The 23,243-nt window shown below is 40.3% G+C and overlaps 2 protein-coding genes across 2 annotated transcripts in view; both read left to right on the top strand.

The window, feature by feature from the left end:
• LOC309386163 (cytochrome P450 2K1-like) overlaps positions 1–23,243 on the top strand; it is a 93,880-nt gene that overhangs the window by 22,403 nt on the left and 48,234 nt on the right. The window lies entirely within an intron of this gene.
• LOC309385727 (cytochrome P450 2K1-like) overlaps positions 1–23,243 on the top strand; it is a gene marked incomplete at its 3' end in the record, with an annotated part of 37,006 nt that overhangs the window by 4,227 nt on the left and 9,536 nt on the right. The window contains exon 2 of the mRNA XM_081940433.1: positions 3,350–3,491. Coding sequence (XP_081796559.1) covers positions 3,350–3,491 — 142 coding nt within the window. The remainder of the gene's footprint in view (positions 1–3,349; positions 3,492–23,243) is intronic.

The raw sequence follows: 23,243 nt of genomic DNA, 5'->3' as shown, positions 1-23,243 counted from the left end.
CTCTACGGGGAGGAAACCTTCTTGCTCACTAGATCCTACGAGAGGCTTGAAGTCCGGAGAGCCACCATCTTATGTGACCTAACATTCCTACGCAACTGCCGAGACAAAAGCCTGATCCCCACATGCTTCCAACTAAAATTCCATTCACAAACCTCAGCCACCGAAAGGATCCTGAAAAGAACTGAATTAGCCCTAATCAGAAATGAACTCCACAGGAAAAGATTCCTACTAGACCAAACCAACCGGGACCTACTCACTCTTCACCTCAAACTCAGCAACAAAATCCACCCAGCACTCTGGGACAAATTCAAACAACTAGCCCTTTGGAGAGCAGAAAAAGAAACCTTCTATAAGACAGAAAAACACTCCAACAAACTCTACAGACTAGAAATACGACAGAAGCCTAACCCCCCTCCTCAGCAACTCATGAAACAAACAGTACACAACATATCAGACAGAACCCTCACCACAGCTGAAACCAATGTCCTTTCCAGAGGATTCAACTTTGCAGTTGCCCCTAAACGCATCCCCACTGAAGACATCATATGCGGAGTTGAAGCTACACTCATCAAAATCAACCCAGATGAAGCCAATAAAATCAGACTTGCAGTCAGCTCCTTTGCTCCAGCATTCCACCCAGAAGCAACTTACAGCAACAAGAAGAAAAAGCACTCTCCAACCTGAAGAAAGACAACAACATAATCATTCTCCCAGCAGACAAAGGAAACGCCACAGTGGTGATGAACACATCTGACTACCAAGACAAACTATCCAACCTACTCCAAGACCCTGCTTACAAACCTATAAACACAGACCCCACCACCTACCTGGAAAAAACCACCAAATCCAAAATAAAAGCCTCTGCCATCAGTGAAGAGATCCAGCAAAGAATCATCCCCAGAGAGAAATCTTCCAGATGCCCCAAACTCTATGGACTCCCCAAGATACACAAAGAAGGAACACCACTCAGACCCATAGTCAGCTCCATAGGCTCACCTCTACAGAACCTTGCCAAATTCCTCGCCAAACAACTCCAACCCTACGCAGAATCCATCACCTCAAACGCACAAAATTCACTCCACTTCATAGAAACAATAAAGAAACAAAACTTACAACCCAGTGACCTACTTGTGAGTTTCGACGTCATATCCCTCTTCACCCAAGTGCCCATAAAAGAAGCCTTGACAGCCATCCAGAAAAAACACAACCCCCCTAAACACATCCTAGACCTGACCAACCACTGCCTAACCAACACATACTTCATCCATAATGGACAAAGATACAAACAGATAGAAGGAGCACCCATGGGATCACCCCTCTCTCCTGTCATTGCAAACTTATACATGGAACATTTTGAAACCAATGCCTTAGACAAATCTGAACACAAACCCAAACTCTGGCTTAGATATGTTGATGACACTTTCGTGATTTGGCCACATGGAAAAGAAAAACTGGACAACTTCCTCACACATCTCAACAACCTACACCCCAAAATACAATTCACCATGGAAATAGAAGCAAACAACCAACTTCCCTTTCTGGATGTCCTAATCTACAAAAAACCCAATGGCTCCCTAGGACACACCATCTACCAGAAAAAAACACACACCAACCGCTACTTAAATGCACAATCCCATCACCACCCTGCACAGATCAACTCTGTAGCCAAGACCCTCATCTCCAGAACCAAACGCCTAGCCGACAAAGACCACCTGAAAACTGAATTACTCAAACTCACAAATGTATTAATCTCCAATGGATTCCAAAGAAAAACAATCACCAACCTAATCCAAAAGGAGACTCCCCCAAAAAACCAAGATACAGAACAGGAAAATGGCATCGCCCTCCTCCCTTACATCAAAGGCACCACAGATAAAATCAGCAAAATTCTCCACAAGCACAATATCAGGACAGCCTTCACCACTGATCAAAAAATAGCCAACATCTTAAGAAACCCCAAAGACAAAATACAGCTAGAAAACCAAGGAGTCTACGAAATACCATGCAAAATCTGCCCAGCAATATACATAGGACAAACAAACAGGAGAATAAATGCACGCATCACAGAACACAAAAACGCAGTAAGAAAAAAAGAAAAAACTTCTTCCCTTTTCCAGCACCTTAAAGCTACAGGACATGAAATCAACTTTGAAGGAGCCAGGTTAATCTCCAAAACAGAACACCTCCACAAGAGAATAATCATGGAAGCCATTGAAATAGAGAAACACCCCCCATCCCCTCCCACCAAGACTTACAGAAAGACAGCAGCTCCGTTCCCATTTTAAGCCCACAGCTTGAAGATGGCAGGTGTGATCCTGCCGAAACGTTGCAAAGACAATCTCAACCTTACACAGGAAAAGACCCGAATACAACAAAACCAGCATATATATATTTGTACTGATAAATAAATAAAGGTTTTCTGCCTGCATGGTCTTTGTGATAAGCCGAAGGACAGAAAGAGGGAGTAGTGACCTTCCTCCCATATTTAGTCATACCAGGGGTTGTAACACAAATACATATATATATACATATATATATATATATACATATATATATATATATATATATATATATATATATATACATATATATACATATATATATACATACATACATACATACATACATACATACATACATATATATATATATATATATATATATATATATATACATACACACACACACACACACACACACAGACACACACACACACACACATACATAGATACATACACAAATCAACTTTGAAGGAGCCAGGTTAATCTCCAAAACAGAACACCTCCACAAGAGAATAATCATGGAAGCCATTGAAATAGAGAAACACCCCCACAGCATGAACAAACGTGATGATACCTCCCGCCTACCAAACATCTGGAAACCAGCCCTAGCCAACAAACAAACACCACCCACCACCCAAGCCGTTATAATACAAAACAACAATGCACACGCAGCCTGCACCAATCAGCACCAATCTACCAATCATGATACAACCACACAACCAATCATTCCACTTACTGAAACAAAGCCAGCACCCCATCCCCTCCCACCAAGACTTACAGAAAGACGGCAGCTCCGTTCCCATTTTAAGCCCACATTTTGAGCCTACGCTTGAAGATGGCAGGTGCGATCCTGCCGAAACGTTGCAAAGACAATCTCAACCTTACACGGGAAAAGACCCGAATACAACAAAACCAGCATACCTACACCCGTGAAAATCTACGAAAACAAATATATATATATAATTGAATATTGCTCCAAGCCCAATACTTACTTCTCAATAAACACTTTACAAAATTAAATGGACATATTCCTTTCCATACCAACTTTTTATTCTTTCATTTTTTAGGGCACACATATCATTCCCTTGCTGACGTCTGTGCTCCATGATGAATCTCAGTGGGAGAAACCTCATGAATTCCACCCTGAGCATTTCCTTGATTCTGAAGGAAAATTTGTGAAGAGAGATGCATTCATGCCATTTTCTGCAGGTAGGATTCTATGATGTCACAGATGATATTCTGTAAAAGACAACCTTTAACACCTTGTTTGAAAAGAAAACAATTTATACAATCTTGATCTCATTGATCTTATTTTGACAAAGTTTAGGCCTCATGGACAACATGTGTGGCCCCGCTCATTCAGGGACTAGTTGATTCCAAAGTCTCCCTGGGCAATCACCAACCTTGTGCATGAGTTACTGTTATTCCTGCTGTGCTCAGTATCAGCATTTCTGCATTTGGGCAGTCTGGGATGATTCCTGGATGACTGAGACCTTCAGAGGGACACAGACTTTGGTTCTTCTTAGCTTGACCCCTTTATTAGCTTCTCTTATGTAGCGATCATGTTTAAAGTTGCTAGCTACATCACATTCTTGTTGAGCTGGCACAAAGCCTGCTCAAGGTTTTGCTTTGCAACATCTCTATGCAACATTCTTCGCTTTGCAACATTTCTATGCAACATTCTTCTGTAACATCTTTTTGTAACATGTGAACAAGCTTGCCCGGTAACAAGTATACGTAACAAGTGAACTAAGCCTGCCCAGTAACAAGTATTTTAACCAATCATGCAATAACACGCTGTGAAATAGAAACCCTTTGTATGATTTTAATAAATACCGTCTCAATCGGCCAGCCGGGGTCTTTTCACCTCGCTGAGTTGGTTGGTGCGTTTCATCTCACCATGGTGTCCGTTCTTCCTTGGCAGTACCAGACCCGCCTAACTTAGGCGCACCTCCGTGGAGGCCAATAGCCGAGCTCAGACACACCCTTGCGAGGGTCCCATAGCCTAACTCAGGCTCACCCCTGTGGGGGTTCTAATGCCTAGCTCCGGCTCACCCTTGCGAGGGTCCCAAAAGCAGACGAGGTCGTCACCGCGTGGCAGCCAGCCACGCACTCACAACTGGTGACCCCGACGGTTCGAATTGCCTTTTGGACGTCCCACGCCGAGTCCTGTGTCTATTTGTTCGGCGCCTTGATTCTCATCTTACGCACCTGGCGGGCAAGCGCTTCGTAAGTATGAGCTCCTCACTCTCAAAGTCTCATGCCTTTCATAGGCATGAACTTTCCCTTTTAATCAAGAAGCCAATCGTCTGTAGAAACTTAACGGCACCACTATATAAAAACAAAGACTAAAATTGCCTCAAATGGAGGGAAATCTCTACCTCGTTTGAAGAAAAAATAAAAAAGAATTAATTGGCCTTCTGTCTTAATCATGGCAAACCCTTACCAATAAACAAAAACAATTGGCTGATTTTAAAATAACAGGAAAGTCCTGCCAGTGATATCAAAAAAGAATTTGATTTACCTTTTAAAATACATTTGGTAGATATGATTAAAGTGTGTCAGGACATAAGAACATCTTTTTATAAAACTAATTTGTTAGTAGCTGCTTTATTACAAGGCAGCAAACCTCAAGGAAAGTCTTATTTTAAAAGGGAGTGTAAAAATCCAAGGAGGGGCATGTCCGTAACATCTCACCCTCTCTTTCATCAGGGATCAAAACCCTAGTAAAAAATGATTTATGTGTCTATGGATTGTAAATTGCCTTGGAAAAAAGATACAACTCTCGCTTTCTCTTTCCTGACTTTTGCTTTTGCATCCTCCCCCGCTGTGCATTTAATTTCCTTTGACTTATTGTTCTTTGCATCTATAATGATAGTGTGTAAAATTAATGTGATTTAATTAATTAATTGCTGGCCAGCAAAATGAATGTGCTTTTGCCTTGAGGCAGGCCAACTCAGACAGTCGTTAAAGGGCCCTATCACTTTTGTGATTAAAACTACTGCCTGAGTTTTCACTGCTTTGGGGGTAAGCTAGTTCATTGAAATAAATTTAATGACTGATTTATTGTAAAAGAAATGTAACTATAGGTGTGAATAGGTGTGTATGTAGTCAGTATTGGATGCTTGAAATGTAAGGTTTGTTGGCTGAAAAAGCAGAGCGTGTTGTGTTAAAAGAGGTGTTTTTGAATGAATAATGATGATTTATTTTTTCTGCCTGTCTCCCCGGGAAAAGGGAGCCTGTCGTTTTAACAAAACATTTTTTCCTTTCCTCTCACCCCCCTCTTTGCCTCCGGTGAGAAGGCAGGAGGAGGGGGGCTGTGTTCTTTTCACCATTTTTTTCTCTCCTCTCCCTGCCAGCCTCAGAAAGGCGGGATTAAGGGTGATATTTGGCATTTGTAGTTTTAATGCAACGTTGCCTTCTATTTCAGAGTATACTCAAACTATCTTAATTGTTTGTTTTATTTTTGAAGCTGTGTTTTTTCTCTTTTATGTTTTTATGTTTGTGCGCACTTTGTATGCTTAACAGAAGTCACGTCTGTTTGTTCAATTGTTTGTTGGTCTGTTGGTTGTTTGTTTGTCTGTTTGTTTGTCGGTAGCACTGGTTGCTGTCCCTTTTAGAACTTTAACAGAGATGACCTAAAAAATACAAAATGCAGTCAGAAAGAATGAGTAACATTTTTGCTAGAATCCAGATCAGTTTCACACGGACATTTAGAGGGACGATCAGATATTGGAGCCAGAAAAAAGTTACTTTGTATATAGATGGGAAGAGAATGTTGTAAAAGGCATCTGACCTAAATTGGAAGTCAGGATGGACGTGGGAAAAAGAATAATATGTGCTTTGTTGAATGGAAGGTACTGGAGATGTTGCAGAAACAAATGAGAGGAAGAAAAGCAAGTTGATAAGGACAGTTGAAGCTTGGCAGTTGGTGAGGTCATTTTGGGACCAAATCAATGTGCATTTTGTACAGCAACTGGTCATTGCAAGAAAGGATTTCAGTAAGTGAAAGAAAGTCAGAGATATGTTTTTTCAGAAAGTCAGAGATATGTTTTTTCAGAAAGTCAGAGATATGTTTTTGAAGACGGAACATGACTTGTGTATGTGAGGACTTGTGAACTCTGGCATATGGATGATTCAATACCTTTTCTTTGCCCCATGGAAATATTTCCATGGATATTTATTCAGGATTTATTATAGCACCCCGCAAAGGGGTGTGATCAACTGCTGCATTTGTACCTTTCAATCAATTGAATTTTTTCACTTTCTAATTTGACCACTTATCAGAGGCATTTTCAACAAAAAACAAGTTTGCCTCTCCCTCTGGTATATTTTTACCAGACAAAACACAGATTCCTTTAATTACTTGGGGATATATATGGAGAATTTGCTTTTTACATGTTTAATCCCAAAACCTAAACTTTACATTTTAGAATGGTTACATCTAGCACATACACCTCGTAACTCACTCACACCCAGAGCAGCCCAAATGGCTTTGCTCATTGAAAAGGCACGAAGAAGAACCTGTGCCTTAATGGGAATGGATTTTGTTACGCTTTATCTCCCTTTCAAGTTATCTCAATGGGAACCTCTTTTTCAAAATTCTACCCTTCTCCAAGATGCACTCACGGAATGGCCTGGTCAAATTTCATGTCATTTGCCAGCTGACCCAAGGCTACAAGTTATTAAAACCATTCCGATACAATTTTATACACCAATAACATCACAACCCATCAAAGATGCGTTAACCGTATTCACAGATGGGTCCAAAAATCATGGTGCATGTACTTGGAATACACAACAGATATGGCATAAGAAATTGACTGATACACAAACATCTGCACAACAGGCTGAATTGGCAGCCTTTATTCTAGCTTTGGAATTATTTTCTTCCGAACCTCTAAATATCATTACAGACAGTTTGTATGTTGCTTAATTAACTTTACACATTTTTGATGCCTATATCTCACCCTCGTTAACACCTTCCCTTTTGATGTTGTTTACACAATTACAAACAGTACTACACGCAAGGACTAAACCTTTGTTTGTAGCACACATTCGTAGTCATCAGCATCTGCCTGGGTTCCTATCTGAAGGAAATCACATGGCAGACGAGGCCTGCAAAATGATGCCTCTAACTATTGTTTCACCTCAGCCTGCCCCATTAACAGCAGGTGAAAGTCACACCTTTTTTCATCAAAACAAAAAAGCCTTGATGAAGCAATTTGGCATATCAATGGCAGAAGCAACTGCCATTATTCAACAATGCCCCACGTGTAGTCTCCAAGCTAATAGTATCCCGCAAGGAGTAAATCCAATTGATCACTTGGGGAAAAAGCTACGCAGCGGTACAAATTGATGACAAGACTCTCTGGGTTCCTGCTCGTTGTGTTCGTCCGTATCCCTGCATACCAGAAGAAGATCAAGATGACCTGCCTTTTCTTCTCCCCCTGACATATCACTCCTTTTTCTTTAAACTATTTCTCTCATTGTTATCTTATGCCTCTACTCGATTTGTTGCTCACCCTCAGGTGATTTTTGCACCTCTTGACACTCATGTGACTTTTGTGTTCAAAGACACTCTTCTCACTGCTTGCCCCTATGCCTTGCAGCATCAGGGCCAATTTCTTTTCCCTTCTTTAAAACCTTTGATATTAATTCAATACTTATATCATGACTCTTGTCAAGTTCGTCTTTCCTTACACGTAACTCCTCAAACTATTGGCTCCTACTCATGCATCGGATTTTTGTCCAATAACACCTATTTTAACCAAACTGTTTATCTCTACTCAACACCCTCTGTGGTTTATCCTCCATTGTTCTCAATTTTTCTTTCTTGGATGACTCTTGTCCGCACCTCTCCTCACCCCTCTTCAAGAACTTTGCTTCGCCATTTTTCATGCTGTTTTCCAGAGCCATGCGATGTGAATACTTGTTCATGGAAAGCCAAAGAAATTCCAGACTATGCACCAGGAGTAAGCGAGCCTCTCCCAGGAGCAAGGATTCGCCAAAGCACACCGGACTTTCCAAAATACAATTCCCTCATACGAACACACCAGGTACGCTACACCTTCATACAAGGAGTGCCATATGCTCCTACCATGTCTTGTCGACAACGATCTCCTATCAAGAAAAAAGGTACTTTTTGGCGATGGTTTTTTAACAACACATGGCTTCCTGAAAATTCAGAACATTATTTACAAACATTTCATTTCCGTACTACTCAATTGACTGTCAAAAACCCTAAGGCAGTAGATTTGGGACTATATCAGTGTGAAATTACCAAGATGGTCAAAGGACTTGCCACTTCTGCCAGATTGACCTTATTGTTGTTCCAGAAACAATCCACTCATTCCTCACGAATTCGGCGTGCTGCATCACTTACGTCTAACAATCACAGTTGTAGTGATTGCATCACCACCACAATACACAGTGGCAAGATCTCTAAGACATTGATATATCATACCATCAAACCTGAACATTGTCAAATTACTAGTCCATCAACTTGTAGAGTTAATAACACTGTTTATCACATGTGTACCCTTAACAACAAGATTCAATGTTACAACCCAAAAGAAGCAAAAACCATTACTACATACGTAATGTCCATTTACACCATTGAATGCGGTAGACAAGAATTACTCAACAAAACTGAGTTTAAATCCCTCAACACGCAAGTCCGCCTCAGTTTTGACGCTTGTTTAGCAATCAATCGCAACTGTTGGAAATCAACTTGTGGGACATTACAATGGGAAAGGAGTCTTATGCTCGAACGAAAATACATGTGCTACAATAACAAAGGGACTTGCTCCGACCAGGACACTTACAGCTTTTGTCCATATTGGTCCTGTGTCAGCATGTGGTCAGGGGATCCACCTGGTGGAAACCATAAATGCAAGTTGGAAACGGGCATAGCCAACAGCAAGTGTCCAAGAAATTCGTGCAACCCAATTACCATAACCTGCACACCTACCAAAACATGGGAAGTAGAATATGGCTTGGCCATAGAAGCAAGTGGTAGAGACCCACACATTGCGTTACGCTGGACAGTAACCAAGCAAACTAAGCAATTGCGAACAACTAAAGGACTTTTTTGGTCATTTTATCAGGAAATTGAGAAATTGAATATCCCCGAAATACCACAACATGTTACTAACACTTTTGTCCAATTAGCAGAGGACATTGCTAACACATTGAATGTTACTAATTGTTTTGTATGTGGGGGAACCAACATGGGGGAAAAATGGCCCTGGGAAGCCCAAGAACTGAATTATTCTAAAATATTGGAGATGGACAAGCTAGGTAATTAGTCATACACAAAAGGGAAAGATGGGGACTGGACTCTTACAACAAATCTTGTGGGAAATGTTTGCTTCTCCAGACCTGTTGGTTCCAAATGTGCAAACATGGAGTGGATTTGATTTTGGAGGTATGTTCGATGGTATTTTACCCAAATTCCCAGGTTTAAAAGCTGTTTTTATATTTGTTGCAATGATTGCTATGGGATGTATATTATTACCCTGCTTATTGCCTATTTTTGTATTCATGATTAAGCGTAGTTTGAATGCCATTGCTGAAACAAAAGCTACTGTACAAATTAATATGATGCTTGAGAATAATACGTATATGTTGGTACCAACAGATGAAAGCAAGCAACCCTTGCTACATTTCTCCTCGGATAACGATTCGGAAGATGACGCTGACAGAATGGTAGGTGCGGACACAGGAAGCCTGGGGTCGGAGGGCAACACGCGACCTGAAATAGCACTCACCTCCATGGACGTAAAAGCTCCATGTTTTCAGCTTTAATAAAGTAAAAACAGAGGAGATGTAGCGATCATGTTTAAAGTTGCTAGCTACATCACATTCTTGTTGAGCTGGCACAAAGCCTGCTCAAGGTTTTGCTTTGCAACATCTCTATGCAACATTCTTCGCTTTGCAACATTTCTATGCAACATTCTTCTGTAACATCTTTTTGTAACATGTGAACAAGCTTGCCCGGTAACAAGTATACGTAACAAGTGAACTAAGCCTGCCCAGTAACAAGTATTTTAACCAATCATGCAATAACACGCTGTGAAATAGAAACCCTTTGTATGATTTTAATAAATACCGTCTCAATCGGCCAGCCGGGGTCTTTTCACCTCGCTGAGTTGGTTGGTGCGTTTCATCTCACCATGGTGTCCGTTCTTCCTTGGCAGTACCAGACCCGCCTAACTTAGGCGCACCTCCGTGGAGGCCAATAGCCGAGCTCAGACACACCCTTGCGAGGGTCCCATAGCCTAACTCAGGCTCACCCCTGTGGGGGTTCTAATGCCTAGCTCCGGCTCACCCTTGCGAGGGTCCCAAAAGCAGACGAGGTCGTCACCGCGTGGCAGCCAGCCACGCACTCACAACTGGTGACCCCGACGGTTCGAATTGCCTTTTGGACGTCCCACGCCGAGTCCTGTGTCTATTTGTTCGGCGCCTTGATTCTCATCTTACGCACCTGGCGGGCAAGCGCTTCGTAAGTATGAGCTCCTCACTCTCAAAGTCTCATGCCTTTCATAGGCATGAACTTTCCCTTTTAATCAAGAAGCCAATCGTCTGTAGAAACTTAACGGCACCACTATATAAAAACAAAGACTAAAATTGCCTCAAATGGAGGGAAATCTCTACCTCGTTTGAAGAAAAAATAAAAAAGAATTAATTGGCCTTCTGTCTTAATCATGGCAAACCCTTACCAATAAACAAAAACAATTGGCTGATTTTAAAATAACAGGAAAGTCCTGCCAGTGATATCAAAAAAGAATTTGATTTACCTTTTAAAATACATTTGGTAGATATGATTAAAGTGTGTCAGGACATAAGAACATCTTTTTATAAAACTAATTTGTTAGTAGCTGCTTTATTACAAGGCAGCAAACCTCAAGGAAAGTCTTATTTTAAAAGGGAGTGTAAAAATCCAAGGAGGGGCATGTCCGTAACATCTCACCCTCTCTTTCATCAGGGATCAAAACCCTAGTAAAAAATGATTTATGTGTCTATGGATTGTAAATTGCCTTGGAAAAAAGATACAACTCTCGCTTTCTCTTTCCTGACTTTTGCTTTTGCATCCTCCCCCGCTGTGCATTTAATTTCCTTTGACTTATTGTTCTTTGCATCTATAATGATAGTGTGTAAAATTAATGTGATTTAATTAATTAATTGCTGGCCAGCAAAATGAATGTGCTTTTGCCTTGAGGCAGGCCAACTCAGACAGTCGTTAAAGGGCCCTATCACTTTTGTGATTAAAACTACTGCCTGAGTTTTCACTGCTTTGGGGGTAAGCTAGTTCATTGAAATAAATTTAATGACTGATTTATTGTAAAAGAAATGTAACTATAGGTGTGAATAGGTGTGTATGTAGTCAGTATTGGATGCTTGAAATGTAAGGTTTGTTGGCTGAAAAAGCAGAGCGTGTTGTGTTAAAAGAGGTGTTTTTGAATGAATAATGATGATTTATTTTTTCTGCCTGTCTCCCCGGGAAAAGGGAGCCTGTCGTTTTAACAAAACATTTTTTCCTTTCCTCTCACCCCCCTCTTTGCCTCCGGTGAGAAGGCAGGAGGAGGGGGGCTGTGTTCTTTTCACCATTTTTTTCTCTCCTCTCCCTGCCAGCCTCAGAAAGGCGGGATTAAGGGTGATATTTGGCATTTGTAGTTTTAATGCAACGTTGCCTTCTATTTCAGAGTATACTCAAACTATCTTAATTGTTTGTTTTATTTTTGAAGCTGTGTTTTTTCTCTTTTATGTTTTTATGTTTGTGCGCACTTTGTATGCTTAACAGAAGTCACGTCTGTTTGTTCAATTGTTTGTTGGTCTGTTGGTTGTTTGTTTGTCTGTTTGTTTGTCGGTAGCACTGGTTGCTGTCCCTTTTAGAACTTTAACAGAGATGACCTAAAAAATACAAAATGCAGTCAGAAAGAATGAGTAACATTTTTGCTAGAATCCAGATCAGTTTCACACGGACATTTAGAGGGACGATCAGATATTGGAGCCAGAAAAAAGTTACTTTGTATATAGATGGGAAGAGAATGTTGTAAAAGGCATCTGACCTAAATTGGAAGTCAGGATGGACGTGGGAAAAAGAATAATATGTGCTTTGTTGAATGGAAGGTACTGGAGATGTTGCAGAAACAAATGAGAGGAAGAAAAGCAAGTTGATAAGGACAGTTGAAGCTTGGCAGTTGGTGAGGTCATTTTGGGACCAAATCAATGTGCATTTTGTACAGCAACTGGTCATTGCAAGAAAGGATTTCAGTAAGTGAAAGAAAGTCAGAGATATGTTTTTTCAGAAAGTCAGAGATATGTTTTTTCAGAAAGTCAGAGATATGTTTTTGAAGACGGAACATGACTTGTGTATGTGAGGACTTGTGAACTCTGGCATATGGATGATTCAATACCTTTTCTTTGCCCCATGGAAATATTTCCATGGATATTTATTCAGGATTTATTATAGCACCCCGCAAAGGGGTGTGATCAACTGCTGCATTTGTACCTTTCAATCAATTGAATTTTTTCACTTTCTAATTTGACCACTTATCAGAGGCATTTTCAACAAAAAACAAGTTTGCCTCTCCCTCTGGTATATTTTTACCAGACAAAACACAGATTCCTTTAATTACTTGGGGATATATATGGAGAATTTGCTTTTTACATGTTTAATCCCAAAACCTAAACTTTACATTTTAGAATGGTTACATCTAGCACATACACCTCGTAACTCACTCACACCCAGAGCAGCCCAAATGGCTTTGCTCATTGAAAAGGCACGAAGAAGAACCTGTGCCTTAATGGGAATGGATTTTGTTACGCTTTATCTCCCTTTCAAGTTATCTCAATGGGAACCTCTTTTTCAAAATTCTACCCTTCTCCAAGATGCACTCACGGAATGGCCTGGTCAAATTTCATGTCATTTGCCAGCTGACCCAAGGCTACAAGTTATTAAAACCATTCCGATACAATTTTATACACCAATAACATCACAACCCATCAAAGATGCGTTAACCGTATTCACAGATGGGTCCAAAAATCATGGTGCATGTACTTGGAATACACAACAGATATGGCATAAGAAATTGACTGATACACAAACATCTGCACAACAGGCTGAATTGGCAGCCTTTATTCTAGCTTTGGAATTATTTTCTTCCGAACCTCTAAATATCATTACAGACAGTTTGTATGTTGCTTAATTAACTTTACACATTTTTGATGCCTATATCTCACCCTCGTTAACACCTTCCCTTTTGATGTTGTTTACACAATTACAAACAGTACTACACGCAAGGACTAAACCTTTGTTTGTAGCACACATTCGTAGTCATCAGCATCTGCCTGGGTTCCTATCTGAAGGAAATCACATGGCAGACGAGGCCTGCAAAATGATGCCTCTAACTATTGTTTCACCTCAGCCTGCCCCATTAACAGCAGGTGAAAGTCACACCTTTTTTCATCAAAACAAAAAAGCCTTGATGAAGCAATTTGGCATATCAATGGCAGAAGCAACTGCCATTATTCAACAATGCCCCACGTGTAGTCTCCAAGCTAATAGTATCCCGCAAGGAGTAAATCCAATTGATCACTTGGGGAAAAAGCTACGCAGCGGTACAAATTGATGACAAGACTCTCTGGGTTCCTGCTCGTTGTGTTCGTCCGTATCCCTGCATACCAGAAGAAGATCAAGATGACCTGCCTTTTCTTCTCCCCCTGACATATCACTCCTTTTTCTTTAAACTATTTCTCTCATTGTTATCTTATGCCTCTACTCGATTTGTTGCTCACCCTCAGGTGATTTTTGCACCTCTTGACACTCATGTGACTTTTGTGTTCAAAGACACTCTTCTCACTGCTTGCCCCTATGCCTTGCAGCATCAGGGCCAATTTCTTTTCCCTTCTTTAAAACCTTTGATATTAATTCAATACTTATATCATGACTCTTGTCAAGTTCGTCTTTCCTTACACGTAACTCCTCAAACTATTGGCTCCTACTCATGCATCGGATTTTTGTCCAATAACACCTATTTTAACCAAACTGTTTATCTCTACTCAACACCCTCTGTGGTTTATCCTCCATTGTTCTCAATTTTTCTTTCTTGGATGACTCTTGTCCGCACCTCTCCTCACCCCTCTTCAAGAACTTTGCTTCGCCATTTTTCATGCTGTTTTCCAGAGCCATGCGATGTGAATACTTGTTCATGGAAAGCCAAAGAAATTCCAGACTATGCACCAGGAGTAAGCGAGCCTCTCCCAGGAGCAAGGATTCGCCAAAGCACACCGGACTTTCCAAAATACAATTCCCTCATACGAACACACCAGGTACGCTACACCTTCATACAAGGAGTGCCATATGCTCCTACCATGTCTTGTCGACAACGATCTCCTATCAAGAAAAAAGGTACTTTTTGGCGATGGTTTTTTAACAACACATGGCTTCCTGAAAATTCAGAACATTATTTACAAACATTTCATTTCCGTACTACTCAATTGACTGTCAAAAACCCTAAGGCAGTAGATTTGGGACTATATCAGTGTGAAATTACCAAGATGGTCAAAGGACTTGCCACTTCTGCCAGATTGACCTTATTGTTGTTCCAGAAACAATCCACTCATTCCTCACGAATTCGGCGTGCTGCATCACTTACGTCTAACAATCACAGTTGTAGTGATTGCATCACCACCACAATACACAGTGGCAAGATCTCTAAGACATTGATATATCATACCATCAAACCTGAACATTGTCAAATTACTAGTCCATCAACTTGTAGAGTTAATAACACTGTTTATCACATGTGTACCCTTAACAACAAGATTCAATGTTACAACCCAAAAGAAGCAAAAACCATTACTACATACGTAATGTCCATTTACACCATTGAATGCGGTAGACAAGAATTACTCAACAAAACTGAGTTTAAATCCCTCAACACGCAAGTCCGCCTCAGTTTTGACGCTTGTTTAGCAATCAATCGCAACTGTTGGAAATCAACTTGTGGGACATTACAATGGGAAAGGAGTCTTATGCTCGAACGAAAATACATGTGCTACAATAACAAAGGGACTTGCTCCGACCAGGACACTTACAGCTTTTGTCCATATTGGTCCTGTGTCAGCATGTGGTCAGGGGATCCACCTGGTGGAAACCATAAATGCAAGTTGGAAACGGGCATAGCCAACAGCAAGTGTCCAAGAAATTCGTGCAACCCAATTACCATAACCTGCACACCTACCAAAACATGGGAAGTAGAATATGGCTTGGCCATAGAAGCAAGTGGTAGAGACCCACACATTGCGTTACGCTGGACAGTAACCAAGCAAACTAAGCAATTGCGAACAACTAAAGGACTTTTTTGGTCATTTTATCAGGAAATTGAGAAATTGAATATCCCCGAAATACCACAACATGTTACTAACACTTTTGTCCAATTAGCAGAGGACATTGCTAACACATTGAATGTTACTAATTGTTTTGTATGTGGGGGAACCAACATGGGGGAAAAATGGCCCTGGGAAGCCCAAGAACTGAATTATTCTAAAATATTGGAGATGGACAAGCTAGGTAATTAGTCATACACAAAAGGGAAAGATGGGGACTGGACTCTTACAACAAATCTTGTGGGAAATGTTTGCTTCTCCAGACCTGTTGGTTCCAAATGTGCAAACATGGAGTGGATTTGATTTTGGAGGTATGTTCGATGGTATTTTACCCAAATTCCCAGGTTTAAAAGCTGTTTTTATATTTGTTGCAATGATTGCTATGGGATGTATATTATTACCCTGCTTATTGCCTATTTTTGTATTCATGATTAAGCGTAGTTTGAATGCCATTGCTGAAACAAAAGCTACTGTACAAATTAATATGATGCTTGAGAATAATACGTATATGTTGGTACCAACAGATGAAAGCAAGCAACCCTTGCTACATTTCTCCTCGGATAACGATTCGGAAGATGACGCTGACAGAATGGTAGGTGCGGACACAGGAAGCCTGGGGTCGGAGGGCAACACGCGACCTGAAATAGCACTCACCTCCATGGACGTAAAAGCTCCATGTTTTCAGCTTTAATAAAGTAAAAACAGAGGAGATGTAGCGATCATGTTTAAAGTTGCTAGCTACATCACATTCTTGTTGAGCTGGCACAAAGCCTGCTCAAGGTTTTGCTTTGCAACATCTCTATGCAACATTCTTCGCTTTGCAACATTTCTATGCAACATTCTTCTGTAACATCTTTTTGTAACATGTGAACAAGCTTGCCCGGTAACAAGTATACGTAACAAGTGAACTAAGCCTGCCCAGTAACAAGTATTTTAACCAATCATGCAATAACACGCTGTGAAATAGAAACCCTTTGTATGATTTTAATAAATACCGTCTCAATCGGCCAGCCAGGGTCTTTTCACCTCGCTGAGTTGGTTGGTGCGTTTCATCTCACCATGGTGTCCGTTCTTCCTTGGCAGTACCAGACCCGCCTAACTTAGGCGCACCTCCGTGGAGGCCAATAGCCGAGCTCAGACACACCCTTGCGAGGGTCCCATAGCCTAACTCAGGATCACCCCTGTGGGGGTTCTAATGCCTAGCTCCGGCTCACCCTTGCGAGGGTCCCAAAAGCAGACGAGGTCGTCGCCGCGTGGCAGCCAGCCGCGCACTCACACTCTTAAGCTTTTCTTCTTAGATCATAGCAATATAGCAGAGCATAAAGTGCAACAAAGCAAAGTAAAATAAGATGGTAAAGAAAGTGTTAGAGAGAAGGGAAATTAAACCATGGCTACAATTAAATACATTTTAAAAAATCTTTTTAAGTTTGAATGAGAGCAAAGTAAAAATAGAATCCTGAATTCTAGTGCTTTGAAAAACATCTGAAAGAATCCAATTCAGTCATTTGAAGTCCAAGCCCTTGAATTCAACTACTTTAAATAATTTGTCCTGATTTCATTGTAAGCTGGGGAGTGGAGGACAGGGTGAATAATGTTTTCCCCTTGACAGACTGCATAGAGATAGAGATGCTATTCAATAGGGCGCTTACCAAATCTCCTTTCAAGCTATGCCAAAGCCATGGTCTACTGCCAGTGGGACATAAGCAAACTTCACAGTGTGGCACTGAGAATATTCATAACATTCCAGGAGAGGCTTCAGAGTTTTTATTGTACATGTAGCCCTCGACTTAGAGCCTCACTTGAGCCCAAAATTCCTGTTGCTAAATGATACATTCGTTTAGCGAATTTTACCCCATTTTACAACTTTTCTGGAAAGATTGTTATGTGAATCACTGCAATTGTTAAGTTAGAATCAGTTGTTAAATGAATCGGGCTTCCCCATTGCCTTTCTTTGTCACAAGGTCTCAAAAGGTGACTCAGGGACACTGCAACTGTTATTAGTATGAGTTTATCTTCAAATTCAGAAATCTGCTGCCATTTTTTATTTTTTTGAAAATTTTTCTGTCTCCATTCCTTTACTGGATTTTTACTTCTTTCCATATCTGTTATTTTTTTCCCTGTATGCTGATCTCTCCATGACCAAAGAATATTAGGAAACCCTGTGAATAGTTTAAGAAACCAAAAAACATCTCTCTCTCTCTCTCTCTCTCTCTCTCTCTCTCTCTCTCTCTCTCTCTCTCTCTCTCTCTCTCTCTCTCTCTCTCTCTCTCTCTCTCTCTCTCTCTCTCTCTCTCTCTCTCTCTCTCTCTCTTGCCATTTATGCTTTCCTCCAGGTCAGAGAGTTTGTGCAGGCGAGAACCTTGCCAAAATGGAACTCTTTCTCTTCTTTACCAGCCTCTTGCAGAAATTTACCTTCCAACCACCCCCCAGGAACATCTAAAGATGATCTGGACCTGACCCCTGTTGTTGCACTTACCTCCACTCCCATGCCATACAAGACCTGTGCTGTGTTGCGTTGATCTGACACAAAAAAACTATAACACATTTTCTCAGCCTTGAATTGCCTTCATTTTGAGAGGCACAATTTAACAAAGAATCAGTATTATCTATGATTCATGTGTTGTTTGGGAGTTAAATGGTAATAATCTATAAATTCATGAAATGTAGATGCTGATAGGAAAGAATATAATCAGGAAATTCTGATCAAAATATTAACTCGGGTAACTAATGAGATTCAGCAAAATTCAAGAACTTCATTTTTCTTGGAAAGGAGCTGTAATTGCTATCTAACAGGAGGAATAACCCAACTTGTCTAATAGGAGGAATGACCCAAATTGTCTATTACCATAGTGACCCATCTTATCACATAATGTAGATAATAAAGTCTTTACCACAAAAACACTAAATGTGTTTCTAAATAAACTGATACAGATTAATGAGACTGGATTTGTTCCTAAGGCATGCATGAACTATAATGATAGATGCACTGGGGGAATGAGAACAAGAGTTGGGGATGGTGGGTATTGTAAGGATAGAAGGCACACAGTGACATCATGGTGATGACAAGCATGGTCAGACACAGCAGCAGATCACTCTTGGAAGAGCCTGTCCTGGTGTTTGATATCATTGTTGCATTCTAGCCCCTTCTGCTTCCCCCCAAGACTTTCCTTTCTTGGCATGTTTTCTTGCTGGCATTCCCAATGCCAGTTTAATGTGTAATAAGAATGACCTGGCAGGCATTATTGGCTGGGGGGTGGGGGTCTATGCTGTTGGAAAGGAATACTCATAGATCTGGATGGGACATTAGTTCAAATTCCAGAACAGGATGTGGTCTGTAACTATTGCCATGGCAGAGCCCCAGGTGCCTTCCAGGGTACTGTTCCACAAATGAATAGATATAAGATCCTATCTGTAAAGGTGACCCATAGAGATCAGATGGGAGTGCTGCTTGTATACTGATATGCACCCGCTTCCCCACCTGACCTGCTTTACTGCATGGCCAGATGATTGATGGTTGCTGAAGTTCCCAAGCCTTGTGCTCTGGAGGAATTTCATTTTGTCTTTTCTAGACTAAAGACGTGGCTCAGATGTTTACAGCACTATGGCAGTCATGGACCTTTTGATGGTGTCACTTAGAATAGCTCTCTATTTGAATCAGGGCAGCAGCCATGTGATTAGAGTTCGGAAATATGAATTGTTTGATTTCATTTGCTGGATTCCCTAACTGAATAGTGAAACATTTGCCATGAAGACTCCAAAAATATTAACACCTGTCCTAAAATCTTGTGTTTTTGAATTGTTGCACAGTTCTAATGAGTTTAAACTTGTTTGCAAAGGTTTTGTAAATACCATCTCTACATTACTGTTAGGAAAGTTCAGATAAAATGTCTGGGGAGGAGAGAGAAAACTAGGACAAAGATTGGAGATTTTCTCTTATATAGATGATCTGGTTATTCACTAGAAAAAGTAGATGGGCTATGCCTAATGCAGTGCTTTGAAATACATGCTTTAACAGATTAACATGGGAAGGGACTTTTTAGGTCATCTAATCCAACCCCCACCCAAGCAGGAGACTCTACACCATTTCTGACAAATGGCATTCCAATCTCTTCTTGAAAGCCCCCAGTTATGAAGTTCCCACAACTTCCAAAGGCAAGCTGTTCCATTAGTTGTTTGTTCTCACTGTTAGTTATTATTTTACTTGTTTCTAGATGTTGGCAGATCTTTTCCAGTTATCTTCACAGATATTGATGTTAGGCTGATTGATCTACAATTTCCTGGGTCTGATTTTTTCCCTCTTCTGAAGATGGGAATTTGTATCAGCTCTTTTGTATCTCTTGCAATTTGTTAGTTTGTGGATATCATTGTAATTATTTCAGAAAACTTGAAAAAGGGCAGTTCTGGAATAAAATCTCCCCTAATCTTTCCTAGAGCAGCACAGTGGTGGCACAGTGGTTAGAATGCAGTACTGTAAGTTACTTCTGTGGACTGGTGGCTGCCTGCAATTTGGCAATTTGAATCTCACCAGGCTCAAGTTTGATTCAGCCTTCCATCCTTCTGGGATGGGGAAAATGAGGACCCAGATTGTTGCAGACAGTATGCTAACTTTGTAAACCACTTAGATAGGGCTGTAAAGCTCTGTGAAGCAGTATATAATTCTAAGTGCTATTGCTATTTCCCAAAATCCAGGACCAAACCCATTTTAGGAAATCTACACATGATGGATCTTACAGAACAATAATAGAGGTAAAGCCTATGATTAACAAGCATAAATGCTGTTTGCTAAAATTTGTTGAGATTGGACAAATCTTGGTAACTTGCTTAGGTAATTCTCATGTGTTCCCTGATGCTTTTTAATGTCTACAGAAAAGTTTAAAGGGGGTGGTTAGCTTTGTATGTAAATCCACCAAGATATGAATAATAGAATAAAAGAACCGAACAGAACTGAACTGAACAGAATAACAGATTTGGAAAGGACCTTGGAGGCAGTGGTGGGTATCAAATTTTTTTGGAACCTACTCTGTAGGTGTGGCCTCCTTTGTGGGAGTGGCTTGCCGGCCATGTGACCTGGTGGGAGTGGCTTGCCGGCCATGTGACCGGGTGGGAGTGGCTTGCTGGCCATGTGACTGGGTGGGAGTGGCCAAGACGATGTCACTGAATTCTTTGCCCCAATCGATGAACTACAATAAGATTAAAATAAGTACAAAAACAATAAAAGAGCAACTTACAGAAGGAAGATGACTGTTCTTGCCAGTCTTCAGTATCACGGACTCCAATGAATGGGCTGCACAAAGAAGAGACACAGAAATGAACTCTTTCATTGCATGTACTGCATTGGGATGAAACTAGCACACAAAATAATAGAAAAGGAAAATTACTCTCCTTTTTTGCGTCTTCTGCACCACCACCTCATACTCCAACAACCTGTACAAAGGAGCGACACAGAAAGCAAGACTTTAATTGCTTGCACTTCACTATCTCAAGGATGAACACAGGACAGACCACACCACACCCAGCAATAAAGACAGCTACTTACAGAGGAAGGATCCCTGGCTTGCCGGTCTTCTGCACACCACCTTACCGATTTAGTTTGCTCAAAAACCCTGCACAAAGGACAAACACAGAAAGCAAGACTTTAATTGCTTGCACTACTATATTAAGGATGAAACAAGCACACAAAGCAATAAAAGAGCTACTAACATAGGAAAGATGACTGTCCCAGCAGTCATACTCTGTTGCCTCTTCATCCTGTTAAATAATACTAACTGCAGAAGAACTAAAACAATATTGGACTCAATTGTGTTTGTAAGCTGAGGACTACACTACATGTAACAGAAGGGACCTCTGTTTTTACCCAACAATGTACAGTCTTTTCAGGAAGGGTGTCCCCCAACAAATAGGAAAGATATAGTCTTTTATCCAAGAAGTTAGATCAAGAATGAATGTCATAGGTAGATTCACAGAGCAATACAGATTTCTTTTTCTGAAATTTAGTTCTCAGTTCAAAAAAACAGAAATATAATGAATTAGGTTCAATACTTAGGTTGGTCCAAGTAGCTATTCAAGAGTTAGTGGTTAGAAACAATGGTAAAGCAAGATATGGAATTAAAACCAGAAATATTTTGTTGGCTATTTGAAAAGGAATACAATATATATTTAATTTTACACATGTTAGCAGCTGCAGGAATTGTATTTGCACAACAGTGGAAAAACAGAGATATGAAAATGAATAAATATTACAATGTGCAGGAATAAATAAATTGACAATTAAAATCAAGAAGGCTTTGAATACTTTTTCACGTGGGATTTGTTTTAGCAATTGCTAACTAACGGAAACAGAAATTAGAAATCCAAAAGTATGAAAGAAAACACCAATTATGTAAGGAAAGGTCCCTAAAATGTATAAGGAAATATTACTATATCATTATTAATGCATAGATAACTGCGGGACATTACACACCCACACCCATACAAACTATGACAGTGCCAGGAAAACACCAAAAAATAAGAACCCCCCCCCCCAAAGACTGCAAATGAAACCAGTTTTTTTCCTAACCCTAAGGACAGGAAAGACAAAGCCACTGAAATAAAAACCATCAAGGCATTGTGGGAAATTATAAAGGACAGTGCCAGGAAGCTCACAGAACCATCAACCACCTCAGAATTACATAAACGAGGGTGAAACCCACAAAATCTTGCAAAGCTGCCTTGCATCAACCTGGCCTGCCCATAGAAAAGCAGCCACTTTGAGATACATAATTCTGGTCTGAACACTTTTAAGCAACATATTGCATCACGAAGAAAACATTTGCAAAAAGGAATAACATTTCTTCTGGAAATATATTTTATAAACAATTAAAAAATAAAAATTCCCAAACAATAATTCAAAAAAGATATTCTATAAATAAAAAAATCCTTAAAAACCATTGTTAAGTATTCCACCAGCAATAATTTATACTATAACCATTTCAAACTATTCCACACACAATAATTTAAAATGAAACCATTAAAAATATTCCATACACAATAAATTACAATAAAACAATTTAAAACAATTCTATGCACAATACATTTAAAAGTATTGAGTATAGAATATTTTAAAATGGTTTATTTTAATTTATTTTGGATAGAATCTTTTTAAAAATAGTCTAAGACAATTTTAAAAAAGAATCCACAGACAATAAATTGAAGTAAACCATTTTAAAATATTCTATACTCAATACTTTTAAGTAAAATTATTTAAAAAAATTCTATGCACAATAAATAAAATATTATTTTAAAATACATTAAAAAAATAAAAGAAAAAAAACCAGGTTACTTACCAGCAGGCAGAATCAGCAGCTCTCCGATGCGATGGATGGATGCAACAGGCAGCAGACAGGCAGAGAGGCAGCAGGACAGGTAAGACTGTTAGGGCTGGAGAGGAGGGGTGGAGGGCTTTCGGCCTAGCCTCTCAGAGGCTTGCTGCCCACGCCAGCTCGGCGCTTCAGCGAGGAAAGGCCGGAGGCGAAGCTAGCCTCCCACCGGCCGGCCGACCTATGCAACGCCGGCGCTAGCCTCCCGCCG

The sequence above is a fragment of the Natrix helvetica genome (genome assembly GCF_964273705.1).
Source record: "Natrix helvetica genome assembly, chromosome: 2".
NCBI lineage: Eukaryota > Metazoa > Chordata > Lepidosauria > Squamata > Natricidae > Natrix > Natrix helvetica.
This window is presented reverse-complemented; position numbering and strand designations above follow the sequence as displayed.